Genomic DNA, 16,431 nt, shown 5'->3' with positions numbered 1-16,431 from the left:
GGAAGAGAGGAAAGGTAGACATTGGCCGTGTTGTCCAAGAGCTCAGGCTGTCCCAGTCTTGCCCTTGCAGGCCAAGCCAACGATGATCACGTTGGTTAAAGCAGCAGCACGGAGTTTGGTCCTCTGTGCAGCATCACGCTCTGAGTTCCTGGGGGTCCTTGTCTGAGGTCACTGCCAGCAGCTTTAGCAGGGGGGGCATCTGTTGCCACAGTAGCGGCTGGTGATGCAGGAGAGGTCAAAGCCCCCAGAGGAGATGGGCACTCCATCACAGCTGAGGATGCTGCCAACAGCAGCGGAGGTGGAGGAGCCCACGACGGTGTTTTGTGGGAAGGAGCTGAGGATGGGGCCGGGCAGGGTCACCACCACAGCAGGGGGCTCGATGACCACGGTGGAGCTCTGGCACTGCCTGCAACAGGGCTCATTGCAGCTGCTGGCCAGCGGGGTCGGGCCGCAGGGCTGGCAGCAGGGCTGGCACTGGCTGTAGCAGGACATGTCCTGGGGCAGGAGCTGCACCTGGGAGAGACAACAGGGAGGAAAAACAACATGGGAATTGGTGAGGAGCAGCCTGTCACCACTTCATGAGGAAGACAAAGAACATGCTGGGCTGGGAGGTGGATGCTGTGCAGAGATGTGTAAGGGATTCTTGGCATTATCCTGCCTGGGATTAAGAAGTCCCACCAGCTGTTACCCACCTCTTCCTAGCTCTGACTCCTGCAGCCAGCTCAGTACCACCGCAGCTTCCCTCCATGCCTAACCTCCTCCCCACTACCCTCTCTCCTGATGGGCAGCCCCAGGAGTCATAGCCAGGACACAGCTGCTGTCAGATGAGAAGTCCACATAGGCGAGACCTCCCTTTTAAGAAAGCAGAGAAAGAAGAAGGGGCTTCAGACTCACCTGGTTCCCAAGGAGAAGGAGGCAAGAGAAGCGGGTGAGCGAGTGCCGAGTTGGGCTGGCTTTTATCCTGGGCCTTTACTGCCCCAGGCTGCCAGAGGCATCCCTTGGAGAGGGCATTCTTTTCTGACACGCTCATCTTGATTGCAAAACATCCCAGGGAATGCTCTGGGCTGTGCTCTGGCTTCCTGAACTGCTGTCTGTCCATGTCCTGCCTCATGCCAGGCACATTCCCCAGTGAATTCCCCACATTTTGAGGAACAGGATGAGAGGCCCAAGGATTTCTGGACCAGAAAATGTCATTGTGAGCAGAGGATTCATTGCATGTAATGGAAGACTGCATCAGAGGTCACGCAAGATAAAGAGCTGGCACACACAAAGACTTTCGTCATCTGGAATGAAATGAGAAGACTCAAGACAGCAAAACAGAGCAGTCTGCACTATACAGGGCCACCACACAGACCACGGGCTTAACAGAACCTTATTCTATTGTCCCACTTGTCCAATGGTTCAGTGTTGTTGAGGAAAGACTTGTGCACCTGAAGAGAGCAGGAGATGCAACTTCTGAGAGTGTGGTGCCCAGCTTGAGCCAATTCACTGGCACAGAAGCCCTCTCTCTGCTGCCTGTCTTTTCTAGAGGACCCTGTAGATGGTCTGTAGGCAGGGGACAGAACTGCTTGGAGGTGATCCTGCTCTGGCAGGGATTTTGGGCGAGATGATCTCCAGAGGGCCCTTCCAGCCCCACTCATTCTGTGACTCCATGATACAGAACCCCTTGCCCTTTCCCTCCCACTGCTGTTTTCCGTGTCCGATGTGCCAAGGAACCCTGGGAATAATAGGAGTTGTGTAAGAGTGGGAAGCTCTTCCCCTGAGAAACTGCCTGCCTGATGGGCCTGTGGCCGTGGCACTGCCCCTGCCCTTGGGCTCCTTCCCAAGCAGGGGACATCCCCGTTCCACTTCTCCTGCTCCCACCAGCCCCTCCTCGAGAAGTGCCCTTCAGCACTTGGTTGTTGTTTACGGGGAGAAAGCAATATATTGAACGCAGGGGGCCCAGGGCTGGGCAGCGCAGCAACCCTCGAGCTGCTCCGCTCCCGGCCCGCCCGGCCCGGCCCCGCCAGCGGCAGCGCAGGCCTCAGCCCCGGGGCGGAGCTGGCGGCAGAGGGGCCGTGAGGAGAGAGAGGAGGCGGCGGAGAGGAGGCGCCGCGGCCACAGGCAGCAGAGAGCCGGGGCTGGCGGGATGCGGCGGGGCCGGGGCGCAGGGCTGGCGGGGCTGGCCGCGGTGCTGCTGGGTGTGTGGGGCTGCCGGGGGTGGAGGGGGCTGCTGTGGGACCCCCGCTGTGCCCGGGAACGGTCTCTGTCTCTCCTGCTCCTTCTCGGATCTTATTTCCCCCCTCTTGTCCTCCTGTCCCGGTCTCCATTACTCCATTCGTATCTTTCGCTGCCTCATTTTCTCTCTTCCTTTTCTCATCCCTATCTCCCCCCTTCCAGCCGTCATTCACACATTCCTGTCTCCAGCAGCTATTCCTGGGCACTTTGGTTCCTGCCCAGGCTGGAAACCCTTCTCCTCCTCATGTCGGCACGGTGCCGGTGCTTGTGCGGGATTTCCTCTGGGAAACACCAGGCAGGGCTGGGCAGAAAGCAGTTTCTGAGGTTTTTCCTTCTCTTTCTCCTTCCTGGCAGCGGCTGTTGGCAGAGCCCAGGTACAGCAGGAGCCGTCGGCAGAGACCACCGAGGGCACCGAAATCACAATTAACTGCTCCCACCCCAATATAAAACCATATGAGTCCATCTACTGGTACAGCCAGCTGCCGGACCAAGGTCCCACATTCCTCACATTGGTTAACCAAGGTTCCAAGGATCTGGAGGACCCGCCGGGGAAGCTGTGGATGGCAGCAGACCATCGGTCCAGCACCCTGCGGCTCTCCCAGCCCCGGCGCAGGGACGCGGCGGTGTATTACTGCGCCGTGGGAGACACGGGGAGAGGAGCCGGGGCTGCGGCCGGGCACGAACCGCCGCGGGCGGGGCCGGGCGTGTGTGTCGGGCTCAGGGGCACAGCCCAGACGCGCCCGCCAGGGGGCGCTGCCGCTGCGGTGCTGCCGCTCCGGCCCCTGCCCGGGACCCGCGGCCCTTCCCCCGCCCCGCCGGGCCCGGCCCCGGCAGCACCAGCTCCTCCCGCCAGTCGGGGCTGCGCTCGGCTCCTCTGCGCAGTGACGGCTGCTGCGGATCGGTGCTCCCGCAGGCAGCAAACAGCCTCTCTCGGGCAGCGCTCCCCGTGGAGCCTGAGACGGGCCGTGCAAGGCCGGGGGGCAGCAGGATGTGTCCCACAGGGCTCTCCTGCTTCCCCAGAAAGGGCTCAGAGCCTTCGGGGTGATGTGGCACTTCTGGCCTGTCTGGAAAGGCCTGCCAGCCTTGTCTGTGTGATGCACAGGTTCCCTTCGAGCCCAGCTCAGGCTGGTTCTGCTCGGGCCTCTGTCCCCCCTTCCCAAGGATGCTGAGCACTTTTTCCCAGGCACAGGGACATCTTCAGGTCCCTCCTGTGAGACACAGAGATTTCATGGTTCCCTTCATGAACTCAGACATTCCCAAGGGATGCTCAGCGTAGGGGCTGTCTCATCATAGCTTGGCTCCCTTCCCAAGGACACCCACAGACATCTCAACCCCAGGGTGTCACTAACACCAGCAGCCCCTCAGGCATTTCAATTAGGCAATGAGGAATTGTGCAACTGAGAAACCATCACACTCAGGAATTACCAGATATGTCCAAATGCCCTCAAGCTGCTAAATCTAGGGAAATATTATGAAGGCCAGAGGAGCAGAACTGTTGCTGTGCTCCTTCAACTGTTGTTCCCTCAGTCCAATGCCCCTCTCAAGCAGGCTCAGCCTCAGTACGTTGTCAACAACGGTGTCCAGATGTTTTTGTCTGTCTTCGTGACCCCTGCTTCCTGGTGACCCTTGGAGCAGTGGACACGCTCTGCTGTCCCTTGAGGCCCAGCTCTCTGGGAAGGAAGGGAAATCAATAGGAGTGATGGAAGGGTGTTAGACCATCCCAGTGGAAGCAACACCTGTGTGAAACAGTGAGCCACCATCAGAGAGACTTGGGGGGAGCAAGATAAACAGATGTGCCATGTCCTCTCAAATGGCAGTCCTTGGGCATCTGGACAAGAAGAATAAGAGCAGTGCCCATTTCCTGAGCTCTTTTGCCACAATTGAGCCAATGGAACGACCCAGGGGCCCAGCAATGGCCTTCACAGTGCTCCATCAGCACTGGAGCTGGGCATTCTGCTTCTGCTGATGTCTTTATGCCCTGGTAACCATGGGGCCTCTCATCCCGGGACTCACAGAAGCCTTCAGATGGGAAAGCACGTGGCATAAGCCAGGAAATGAGAAGGCAGCAGTGCAGGAAACCAGGAGACAGCCCATGCCATTACCTGGGATGGTTTGCATTTGACAGGAGCTGGTCAGAACATTATTACTTCCGCAAAGGTGCCTGTGGGCCTGAGGCAGTGCAGGGCTCCTATAAAAGGCAGCCCAAGTGTCTGCTCTCTCATCGCCTTCTCTCTCCTTCTTTCTCCTTGGGAATCAGGTGAGTTTGAGGCCTCTTCTCCTTCTCATTCTCCTTCAAGATCAGGTCTTTCCTGGATGTATGTTGCCGATGATACGGTGTGTCCTAGCCCACGGCTGGGAGCTGCTTCACATGGGAGAGGGACGGGGAGAGAGAGTCTTGCCCAGAGAGGGGCTGGGCCTTAGTTGAGGTGGCTCCTGGGACTTGAGCTGGGCAGCATATGCTGGGCCAAGCCGGTGCCTTGCCTCCCTGGTGGTTGGGTGCAGTGCTGCTTCTCATGTGTCTGGGTTTGCTCCCTCCCCTGACCCTTTCTCCCAGGTGATCCTCTGACCCAGAGCCATGTCCTGCTCCGAGAAGTGCCGTCCCTGCTGCGAGCCCTGCCAGCCTTGCTGCCCTCCTTGCCAGCCCTGCTGCCCTCCTTGCCAGCCCTGCGGCCCGACCCCGCTGGCCAGCAGCTGCAATGAGGCCTGTTGCAGGCAGTGCCAGAGCTCCACCGTGGTCATCGAGCCCCCTGCTGTGGTGGTGACCCTGCCTGGTCCCATCCTCAGCTCCTTCCCACAGAACACCATCGTGGGCTCCTCCACCTCCGCTGCTGTTGGCAGCATCCTCAGCTGTGATGGAGTGCCCATCTGCTCTGGGGGCTTTGACCTCTCCTGCATCACCAGCCGCTACTGTGGCAACAGATGCCAACCCTGCTAAAGCTGCAGGCTGCCTCCCCTGGCAAGAACCTCTCATGGCCTGAGAACGTGGTGCTGGGGAGGAGATAGAGATTCAGGGCATTGAACGTAGAGCTGTTTCCTTCTTCCAATTTCCTCTCTCTATTTCCTGTGCTGTCTCCATCTTTCAACCCTGCCCTTGCAGGCACCTGTTTACCTCCCTCCCTCGGCAGGGCGGGCAGACAGACAACACCCTGCAGGAGCTCGACCACATCTTAAGGGCTGTGCCTGGTTCTCCCTGTGAGTCAACTCCCTTTCTTCTTTACACTCATTAAAGTTGTGTTGCATCCAAACCTGGGTCTTCGAGTCCTCCTTCCTTTTGTGGCAATTCTCCCAGTCTGCTCAAGGAAAGAGGTGGAGGAAGGAAGGAGAGGGTGGGACTTGATGCAATGGTGCTGTCTCCCTTGAACCTGAGGTTGACATCCCTGGCTGCTCAACGACCAGTGGGTGTCAGCAAGAGGATGGCTCCAAAGGGTGGAAGGTGCAGGGATGGGAAAGAACAATGCCTGAGGAGAACTCACAGCCTCCCCTCTGCCTTCCACTCTGCTCCATGACCTGGTCTAGTGTCCATGGCTTGTACACATGGGCACATGTAGTTGAAATAGGTACCTCACCCAGTGTTCCACTGCCTAGCCCAGACCAGCTGCTGGCCAGAAATGCAGGGCTGAGGGAATTCACATGTTAGTACTGGCATCAGCTTCACTCAGGCTACACAGTGGAGCCCGCACTGCCTGTGATCTCAGCAGCCGCATGGGCCACTGCAGATTTTGAAGAGCATCTGTCCCCTCTCTAGCCTACCTTTAAGTACTGTAATACTGTGATGAGGTCTGCCCTGAGCCTTCTCTTCTCATAGGACAGGTACTCCAGCCCTTTGGTTATCTTTGACGTGTCCACTGGAGTGGGTGGTGGCTCAGGATCAGCAGTGGGTTTCTTGATGCAAAGTGGCCATGCAGTGGTAGAGCCACCGGGGTGAAGATGACCACGACCCCATTACCCACACTACACTGGGTTGAAGGAAGCAGGTTTTATGTTTTGTGAGAGTGTTCCCTGCTTTACCACTGCTGCCATTCTGTAAAGCAAATACTTTCTATTTTCAAAAACACAGATTCTCCTTAGGTTAAAGCTATATTAATTAATTGCCTCTTCAACTACAGCAAGGCAATGCCTGATGGTAACTGGCAGCAGAACATACACAGGTTTGTTCCTTGGCTCCAGGTGACAGTGCCCAAAAGAGGAGCCACTGAAGGCTGTCCCAACCTCCCATTCCTCTGGGAATGGAGAAGGGTGTCCTTGTGCCCTCACCCCCTTCCACCCCAGAGCAACACAGAGCAGCGAAGGGAGTGTCCATGGAGGGAATGAACACAAGGAGACCAGGCTTGAATACAGCAGAACTTTAATGAACCAGAAGAGGGAAACAAAGTCACTCCAAGTGGAGGACAGCAGTGCAGGGAGTCCCAGGGGTACCCAAGAATCCCTGCCTGTGGGGACATGCCTGCATGGTGTTTGTCTATAAACCAAAGAGGCAGAAGACATCGTCCCCACCAGGCTGGTCTAGGGGACCTTAATCCCAAATGGAGCAGAAGCAGACAAGGAAGCAGGAGAGAGAAGCATAGCCATTCTGCTACCCTGGAAACAACATCCTAAAGATTGATCCTGAGTCCATCATCGTCTTCTGAGTTCCTTAAAGTGTTTCTGTGGGGTTTTTCCAGCATCTTTAGCAGGGGAGGCACCTTCTGCCACCGTAGCGGCTGGTGATGCAGGAGAGGTCCAAGCCCCCAGAGTTGATGGGCACTCCATCACAGCTGAGGATGCTGCCAACAGCAGCGGAGGTGGAGGAGCCCACGACGGTGTTCTGTGGGAAGGAGCTGAGGATGGGGCCGGGCAGGGTCACCACAACAGCAGGGGGCTCGATGGCCACAGTGGAGCTCTGGCACTGCCTGACACAGGGCTCATTGCAGCTGTTGGCCAGCGGGGTCGGGCCGCAGGGCCGGCAGGGTAGGCACTGTCTGTAGCAGGACATGTTTCTAAGGCTGGAGCTGCACCTGCAAGAGAAGCAGGGAGGAAGCACAGCACCAGGGTGTTTGAGGAGCAGCCTGAGGGTTTTTCTGTCTCACAAAGAAGCCAAGGGGTCCAGGGGAGCTGGAAACTCTGCCAGGAGCCACATGGTCTTCATCATCCTATAAAGAGCAGCCTGGCTCACAGAGGGTCCCTCCCAATCTGTAATCAAACCCTTCCTCAGCCCCAATCCAGTCTCTGTCCCAGGAACCTTCTCTCTACTTTGTCATGACAAGAAGATCCAAAGCACAGGGAAGGCCAGAGCCAAGAGCATCTGAGATGCCCATCCATTGGACATCTCCCTCTGGAAGAAGAGGAGAAGGGGCTCAGCACTCACCTGGTTCCCAAAGAGAAGGAGGCAAGAGAGCTGTGTGAGAGAGCAGGGACTTGTGCTGGCTTTTATAGCTGCCCTGCATTGCCACAGGACATGAGGCCCCTTTGCAGAGGTACCAATTTTCTGACCAGCTCCTCTTGCATGCAAACCATCGCTGCTGATGCTACAGGCTGGGCTGTTTTTTCCAGCACTGCTGCCTTTTCATTTGCAGGTTTCTAGGGCAGGAATGCAGCAGTGTGAGCAGTAGATTCAGCTGAACTGTTGCCAACACTGCCCCAACCTGGCTATCACTCCCAGACCTGAGATGCTAAACACTGAACAGCAGCCTGTGTTGGTTTGACCCTGGCTTGAGGGCAGACTCCCAGAGGCTTAGGAGTGGAGATAAGGACAGGGAGAGATCATCCCGTAATCAACATCATGGTTAAAACAGGCTCAACACAGAGTGATGGAAAGAAAACTCTCTAATTTACTACACACCCAGTGACACCAGAGTGGGAAATAAGGAGCACGACCAGATCTTAAAGTACCTTCCCCCACCTCTCCCTTCTTAGCAGACCTCATTCCTCTCATGACTTCACTCCCTTCTTCCCCCCCACTGTTGCATGGGGAGGGGCTGGGACTGGGGAATGGGGGTTTCAGTCAGTTCCTCACAAGTTGGTTTCCTTCTTGGCCATGGGGACATTCATTCCACACACCTTTCCCCTGCTGCACCGTGTGGTCCCAGCCACAGGAGACAGTCCATCACATAGAAAGACCAAGAAGACCAAATGCAAGGTCCTGCATATGGGTCAGGGCAATCCCAAGCACAACTCCAGGCTGTGTGGAGAATGGCTTGTGAGCAGCCCTGAGGAGAAGGACTTGGTGGTCTTGGTTCACAGAATCACAGAATCACAGGGGTTGGAAGGGACCTCAAGAGATCATCGGGCCCAACCACCCTGCCAAAGCAGGCTCCTGAGCTCATATTGCACAGATAGGCATCCAGACAAGTCTTGAATATCTCCAGAGGAGGAGAATTCACCACCTCTCTGGGCAGCCTATTGCAGTGCTCTGGTTGATGAAATATTAACCATAAGTCAGCAGTGCAGCCTGTAGCCCAGAGCACCAACCCTGTCCTGCACCACAACAGCAGAGACGTGACCAGCAGGTCTAGGGAGGTCATTCTACTCTTCTACACCACACCCATGAGACCCCTCCTGGAGTATTGTGTCTGTCTTTGGTGCCCCCAACATCAAAAACACCTGGAGCTGGTGGAGGAAGTTCAGAGGAGGGCAATGAAGGTGATAAGGAAGATTGAGCACCACCCCTTTGAGAATGGGTTGAGACAGTTGGGGTTGCTCAGCCTGGAAAAGGGAAGACTCCAGAGAGATCTTAGAACAGCCTTCTAGTAGCTGAAGTGGGAGAGGGTCTTTTTGCCAGAGCATGTATTGAGAGGAGAAGGGTTAAGAGCTTTAAGGTGAAAGCAGGGAGATTAAGATGAGGTTTAGGAAGAAACTGTTCCCTGAGTAGGTGGTGTTGGCAGGTTGGATGGGCTTTGGAACAAACTGGAAGGTTTGTGAGTCCATGGCACAGGGATTTGATGGAGATCATCCAAACCATTGTATGAGTCCATGACAGTGGGGTTCATGGCTATGACCTGTTTCATCTGCATCCGCAACTCCTCTGTGTGTGTGTGAACTTGTGTTGACGTGTGCGATGGCTGCAAGGGGGCAGCAGCAACCGAGGTGTCCCGAGGGATTGCGGGGGGCCCAGGGCTGGGCAGAGCCGCAACTCGGGCAGCTCCATTCCCGGCCCGCCCGGCCCGGCCCTATTGGCAGCGCAGGGCTCAGCCCCGGGGCGGAGCTGTCGGCAGCGGGGCCGTGAGGAGAGAGAGGAGGCGGCGGAGAGGAGGCGCCGCGGCCACAGGCAGCAGAGAGCCGGGGCTGGCGGGATGCGGCGGGGCCGGGGCGCAGGGCTGGCGGGGCTGGCCGCGGTGCTGCTGGGTGCGTGGGGCTGCCGGGCGGTGGCGGGGTCCGGATCTGGGACCTGTGCTGTGCCCGGGAACGGTCTCTGTCTCTCCTTCTCCTTCTCGGATCCTATTTCCCCACTCTTTTTGTCCCATCCAGGTCTCTATTACTCCATTTGTTTCTTTCTCTGCCTCATTTTCTTTTCTTTTCTTGTCTTTCCTTTTCTCATCCGTAACTCCCCCCTTCCACCCTTCATTCAAACATTGCTATCACCAGCAGCTCTTCCTGAGCACTTTCGTTCCTGCCCAGGCGGGAAACCCTTCTCCTCCTCATGTCGTCACGGTGCCGGTGCTTGTGCGGGATTTCCTCTGGGAAACACCAGGCAGGGCTGGGCAGAAAGCAGTTTCTGAGGTTTTTCCTTCTCTTTCTCCTTCCTGGCAGCGGCTGTTGGCAGAACCCAGGTGCAGCAGGAGCCGTGGGCAGAGACCACCGAGGGCACCGAAATCACCATCAACTGCTCAAACCCCAATATAGGGGCCTATAACATCCAGTGGTTCCGTCAGCTTTCAGATCAGACGCTGCAACACATTGTAACAGGATACCCTGGAGATAAATCACTGCTGGACCCGCCTGGGAATGTGTGGGTGTCGTCAGACTGGCGGTCCAGCACCCTGCGGCTCTCCTGGCCCCGGCGCAGGGACGCGGCGGTGTATTACTGCGCCGTGGGAGACACGGGGAGAGGAGCTGGGGCTGCGGCCGGGCACGAACCGCCGCGGGCGGGGCCGGGCGTGTGTGTCGGGCTCAGGGGCACAGCCCGTCCGCGCCCGCCAGGGGGCGCTGTAGCTGCGGTGCTGCCCGGGAGGGGCTCTCCGTGGAGCCTGAGACGGGCCGTGCAAGGCCGGGGGGCAGCAGGATGTGTCCCACAGGGCTCTCCTGCTTCCCCAGAAAGGGCTCAGAGCCTTCGGGGTGATGTGGCCCCTCTGGCCTGTCTGGAAAGGCCTGCCAGCCTAGTCTCTGCGATGCACAGGTTCCCTTCGAGCCCAGCTCAGGCTGGTTCTGCTCTGGCCTCTGTCCCCCTTCTCAAGGATGCTGAGCACTTTTTCCCAGGCACAGGGACATCTTCAGGTCCTTCCTGTGAGACACAGAGATTTCATGGTTCCCTTCATTAAATCAGACGTTCCCAAAGGATGCTCAGTGTAGGGGCTGTCTCATTGTAGCTTGTTTCCCTTGTGCAAACATCCAGCAGCTCCCAGCCAGTGTTTTCCCTTCCCAAGGACACCCACAGACATCTCCACCCCAGGGTGTCACTAACACCAGCAGCCCCTCAGGCATTTCCTTTAGGCAATGAGCAATTGTGCAACTGAGAAACTATCACACTCAGGAATTACCAGAAATGCCCAAATGCCCTCCAGATGCGCAATCTAGGGAAATATTCTGAAGGCCAGAGGAGCAGAACTGTTGCTGTGCTCCTTCAACTGTTGTTCCCCCAGTCCTATACCCCGCTCAAGCAGGCTCAGCCTCAGCACATTCTTGACAATTCTGGTCAGAGGGGTTTTGTCTGTCTTCATGCCCCCTGCTTCCTGGTGCCCCTTGGAACAGTGGACACGCTCTGCTGTCCCTTGAGGACCAGCTGTCTGGGAAGGAAGGGAAATCAACAGGAGTGATTGAAAGCTTGGGAGGGCAGACTGAAGGCATCAGGGAGGAATCTGACTGGCAGAGAAAGAGGCGCCACTGTGCACATGGCAAATGAGCCCAGGAAAATTGTCCTGACAGCACTGTTAGTGCTGCAAGAGGGTCAAACCCTCCCAGTGGAAGCAACACCTGTGTGAAACAATGAGCAACAATCAGAGAGACTTGGGGGGAGCAAGATAAACACATGTGCCATGTCCTCTCAAATGGCAGTCCTTGGGCATCTGGACAAGAAGAACAAGAACAGTGCCCGTTTCCTGAGCTGCTTTGCCTCATTCGAGCCAATGGAACTACCCAGGGGCCCAGCAATGTCCTTCACAGTGCTCCATCAGCACTGGAGCTGGGCATTCTGCTTCTGCTGACGTCTTTCTGCCCCGGTAACCCTGGGGCCTCTCATCCTGGGACTCACAGAAGCCTTCAGATGGGAAAGCACGTGGCATAAGCCAGGAAATGAGAAGGCAGCAGTGCAGGAAACCAGGAGACAGCCCATGCCATTACCTGGGATGGTTTGCATTTGACAGGAGCTGGTCAGAACATTATTACTTCCGCAAAGGTGCCTGTGGGCCTGAGGCAGTGCAGGGCTCCTATAAAAGGCAGCCCAAGTGTCTGCTCTCTCATCGCCTTCTCTCTCCTTCTTTCTCCTTGGGAATCAGGTGAGTTTGAGGCCTCTTCTCCTTCTCATTCTCCTTCAAGATCAGGTCTTTCCTGGATGTATGTCGCCGATGATACGGTGTGTCCTAGCCCACAGCTGTGAGCTGCTTCACATGGGAGAGGGACGGGGAGAGAGAGTCTTGCCCAGGGAGGGGCTGGGCCTTAGTTGAGGTGGCTCCTGGGACTTGAGCTGGGCAGCATATATGCTGGGCCAAGCAGGTGCCTTGCCTCCCTGGTGGTTGGGTGCAGTGCTGCTTCTTATGTGTCTGGGTTTGCTCCCTCCCCTGACCCTTTCTCCCAGGTGATCCTCTGACCCAGAGCCATGTCCTGCTCCGAGAAGTGCCGTCCCTGCTGCGAGCCCTGCCAGCCTTGCTGCCCTCCTTGCCAGCCTTGCTGCCCTCCTTGCCAGCCCTGCTGCCCTCCTTGCCAGCCCTGCGGCCCGACCCCGCTGGCCAGCAGCTGCAATGAGGCCTGTTGCAGGCAGTGCCAGAGCTCCACCGTGGTCATCGAGCCCTCCCCCGTGGTGGTGACCCTGCCTGGCCCCATCCTCAGCTCCTTCCCACAGAACACCATCGTGGGCTCCTCCACCTCCGCTGCTGTTGGCAGCATCCTCAGCTGTGATGGAGTGCCCATCTGCTCTGGGGGCTTTGACCTCTCCTGCATCACCAGCCGCTACTGTGGCAACAGATGCCAACCCTGCTAAAGCTGCAGGCCGCCTCCCCTGGCAAGAACCTCTCATGGCCTGAGAACGTGGTGCTGGGGAGGAGATAGAGATTCAGGGCATTGAACGTAGAGCTGTTTCCTTCTTCCACTCTCCTCTCTCTTCATTTCCTGTGCTGTCTCCATCTTTCAACCCTGCCCTTGCAGGCACCTGTTGGCCTCCCTTCCTAGGCAGGGCTGGGAACACCCTGCAGGAGCTCGACCGCTTCTTAGGGGCTGTGCCTGGTGCTCCCTGTGAGTCACCTCCTTTTCTTCTTTACACTCATTAAAGTTGTGTTGCATCCAAACCTGGGTCTTCGAGTCCTCCTTCTTTTTGTGGCAATTCTCCCAGTCTGCTCAGGGAAAGAGGTGGAGGAAGGAAGGAGAGGGTGGGACTCGATGCAGTGCTGCTGTCTCCCTTGAACCTGAGGTTGACATCCCTGGTTACAGGACAACCAGTGGGCATCAGCGAGAGGATGGCTCCAAAGAGTGGGAGGTGCAGGGATGGAAAGAACAATGCCTGAGGAGAACTCACAGCCTCCCCTCTGCCTTCCACTCTGCTCCATGACCTGGTCTAGGGTCCATGGCTTGTAGACATGGGCACATGTCGTTGAAATAGGTACCTCACACAGTGTTCCAGTGCCTAGCCCAGACCAGCTGCTGGCCAGTCATGCAGGGCTGAGGGAATTCACATGGTAGTACTGGCATCAGCCTCACTCAGGCTACACAGTGGAGCCCGCACTGCCTGTGAACTCAGCAGCCCCATGTCCCACTGTAGATTCAGAAGAGCCTCTGTCCTCTCTCCAGCCACCCTTTAAGTACTGTAATACTGTGATGAGGTCTGCCCTGAGCCTTCTCTTCTCATAGGACAGGTACTCCAGCCCTTTGGTCATCTTTGACGTGTCCACTGGAGTGAGTGCTGGTACAGGATCAGCAGTGGGTTTCTTGATGCAAAGTGGCCATGCAGTGGTAGAGCCACCGGGGTGAAGATGACCACGACCCCATTACCCCCACCAGACTGGGTTGAAGGAAGCAGGTTTTATTTTTTGTGAGAGTGTTCCCTGCTTTACCACTGCTGCCATTCTGTAAAGCAAATACTTACTATTCTCAAAAACACAAATTCTCCTTAGATTAAAGCTATATTAATTAATTGCCTCTTCAACTACAGCAAGGCAATGCCTGATGGTAACTGGCAGCAGAACATCCACAGATTTGTTCCTTGGCTCCAGGTGCCAGTGCCCAAAAGAGGAGCCACTGAAGGCTGTCCCAACCTCCCATTCCTCTGGGAATGGAGAAGGGTGTCCTTGTGCCCTCACCCCCTTCCACCCCAGAGCAACACTCTTTACCTTTGGCAGCACAGAGAGAGTCCATGGAGGTAATGAACACAGGGAGACAAGGCTTGAATGCAGCAGAACTTTAATGAACCAGAAGAGGGAAATAAAGTCACTCCAAGTGGAGGACAGCAGTGCAGGGAGTCCCAGGGGTACCCAAGAATCCCTGCCCGTGGGAAATTCCTGCGTGCTGTTTGTCTATAAACCAAAGAGGCAGAAGACATCGTCCCCACCAGGCTGGTCTAGGGGACCTTAATCTGAAGTGAAACAGAAGCTGGCAAGGAAGCAGGGGAGAGAAGCATAGCCATTCAGCTACCCTGGAAGCAATATCCTAAAGATCGATCCTGAGTCCATCATCATCTTCTGAGTTCCTTAAAGTGTTTCTGTGGGGTTTTTCCAGCATCTTTAGCAGGGGAGGCACCTTCTGCCACCGTAGCGGCTGGTGATGCAGGAGAGGTCCAAGCCCCCAGAGCAGATGGGCACTCCATCACAGCTGAGGATGCTGCCAACAGCAGCGGAGGTGGAGGAGCCCACGACGGTGTTCTGAGGGAAGGAGCTGAGGATGGGGCCGGGCAGGGTCACCACCACAGCAGGGGGCTCGATGGCCACAGTGGAGCTCTGGCACTGCCTGACACAGGGCTCATTGCAGCTGTTGGCCAGCGGGGTCGGGCCGCAGGGCCGGCAGGGTAGGCACTGTCTGTAGCAGGACATGTTTCTAAGGCTGGAGCTGCACCTGCAAGAGAAGCAGGGAGGAAGCACAGCACAAGGGTGGGTGAAGAGCAGCCTGGTTTTTTTCCATTTCACAAAGAAGCCAAGGGGTCCAGGGGAGCTGGAAACTCCACCGGGAGCAAATGGTCTACATCATCCTATAAAGAGCAGCCTGGCTCACAGAGGGTCCCTCCCAATCTGTAATCAAACCCTTCCTCAGCCCCAATCCAGTCTCTGTCCCAGGAACCTTCTCTCTACTTTGTCATGACAAGAAGATCCAAAGCACAGGGAAGGCCAGAGCCAAGAGCATCTGAGATGCCCATCCATTGGACATCTCCCTCTGGAAGAAGAGGAGAAGGGGCTCAGCACTCACCTGGTTCCCAAAGAGAAGGAGGCAAGAGAGCTATGTGAGAGAGCAGGGACTTGTGCTGGCTTTTATAGCTGCCCTGCATTGCCACAGGACATGAGGCCCCTTTGCAGAGGTACCAATTTTCTGACCAGCTTCTCTTGCATGCAAACCATCGCTGCTGATGGTACGGGCTGGGCTGTATTTTCCAGCACTGCTGCCTTTTCATTTGCAGGTTTCTAGGGCAGGAATGCAGCAGTGTGGGTAGAAGATTCAGCTGAACTTTTGCCAACACTGCCACAACCTGGCCATCACTCCCAGACCTGAGATGCTAAACACTGAACAGCAGCCTGTGTTGGTTTGACCCTGGCTTGAGGGCAGACTCCCAGAGGCTTAGGAGTGGAGATAAGGACAGGGAGAGATCATCCCGTAATCAACATCATGGTTAAAACAGGCTCAACACAGAGTGATGGAAAGAAAACTCTCTAATTTATTACACACCCAGTGACACCAGAGTCAGGTAATGAGAAGCACGAGAAGATCTTAAAGTACCTTCCCCCACCTCTCCCTTCTTAGCCGACTTCACTCTAGTCAGGATTTCACTCCTTTCTTTCCCCTCACTGTGGCATGGGGAGGGGCTGGGACTGGGGAATGGGGGTTTCAGTCAGTTCCTCACAAGTTGGTTTCCTTCTTGGCCATGGGGACATTCATTCCACACACTCTTCCCCTGCTGCACCGTGTGGTCCCAGCCACAGGAGACAGTCCATCACATAGAAAGACCAAGAAGACCAAATGCAAGGTCCTGCATATGGGTCAGGGCAATCCCAAGCACAACTCCAGGCTGTGTGGAGAATGGCTTGTGAGCAGCCCTGAGGAGAAAGACTTGGTGGTCTTGGTTCACAGAATCACAGAATTGTAGGGGTTGGAATGGACCTCAAGAGATCATCGGGCACAACCCCCCTGCCAAAGCAGGCTCCTGAGCTCATATTGCACAGATAGGCATCCAGACAGGTTTTGAAAATCTCCAGAGAAGGAGACTTCACCACCTCTCTGGGCAGCCTATTGCAGTGCTCTGGTTGATGAAATGTTAACCATAAGTCAGCAGTGTATGCCTGTAGCCCAGAGCACCAACCCTGTCCTGTTCCACACAGCAGGAGAGACATGACCAGCAGGTCTAGGGAGGTCATTCTACTCTTCTACACCACACCCATGAGACCCCTCCTGGAGTATTGTGTCTGTCTTTGGTGCCCCCAATATTAAAAGACCTGGAGCTTATTGAGGAAGTTCAGAGGAGGGCAATGAAGGTGATAAGGAAGATTGAGCACCACCCCTTTGAGGATGGGTTGAGAGAGTTGGGGTTGCTCAGCCTGGAAAAGGGAAGACTCCAGGGAGATCTTAGAACAGCCTTCTAGTAGCTGAAGTGGGAGAGGGTCTTTTTGACCGAGGATGTTTTGAGAGGAGAAGGGTTAAGAGCTTTAAGGTGAAAGCAGGGAGATTAAGATGAGG

General features: G+C 56.1%; 3 protein-coding genes across 3 annotated transcripts; all 3 read right to left on the bottom strand.

The window, feature by feature from the left end:
* Positions 1–183: 183 nt before the first annotated feature.
* On the bottom strand, positions 184–492 carry LOC311201253 (feather keratin Cos2-3-like; the record flags this gene model as incomplete). Its single annotated transcript, XM_084275608.1, has 1 exon — positions 184–492. The coding sequence occupies one exon, from the start codon at positions 490–492 to the stop codon at positions 184–186; it is 309 nt and encodes a 102-aa protein (XP_084131734.1).
* Positions 493–6,883: 6,391 nt separating this feature from the next.
* On the bottom strand, positions 6,884–7,189 carry LOC311201103 (feather keratin Cos1-2-like; the record flags this gene model as incomplete). Its single annotated transcript, XM_084275406.1, has 1 exon — positions 6,884–7,189. The coding sequence occupies one exon, from the start codon at positions 7,187–7,189 to the stop codon at positions 6,884–6,886; it is 306 nt and encodes a 101-aa protein (XP_084131532.1).
* A 7,087-nt stretch (positions 7,190–14,276) lies between these two features.
* LOC311201102 (feather keratin Cos1-2-like) lies at positions 14,277–14,582 on the bottom strand (the record flags this gene model as incomplete). The annotated part of the gene is made up of 1 exon (XM_084275405.1): positions 14,277–14,582. The coding sequence occupies one exon, from the start codon at positions 14,580–14,582 to the stop codon at positions 14,277–14,279; it is 306 nt and encodes a 101-aa protein (XP_084131531.1).
* Between the last annotated feature and the right edge of the window lie 1,849 nt (positions 14,583–16,431).

The sequence above is a fragment of the Gallinula chloropus genome, assembly GCF_964237585.1.
Source record: "Gallinula chloropus genome assembly, chromosome: 26".
In the NCBI taxonomy this organism is placed as follows: Eukaryota; Metazoa; Chordata; class Aves; order Gruiformes; family Rallidae; genus Gallinula; species Gallinula chloropus.
Note: the sequence above shows the minus strand (reverse complement) of the source record. Positions and strands in the feature narration are given on the sequence as shown.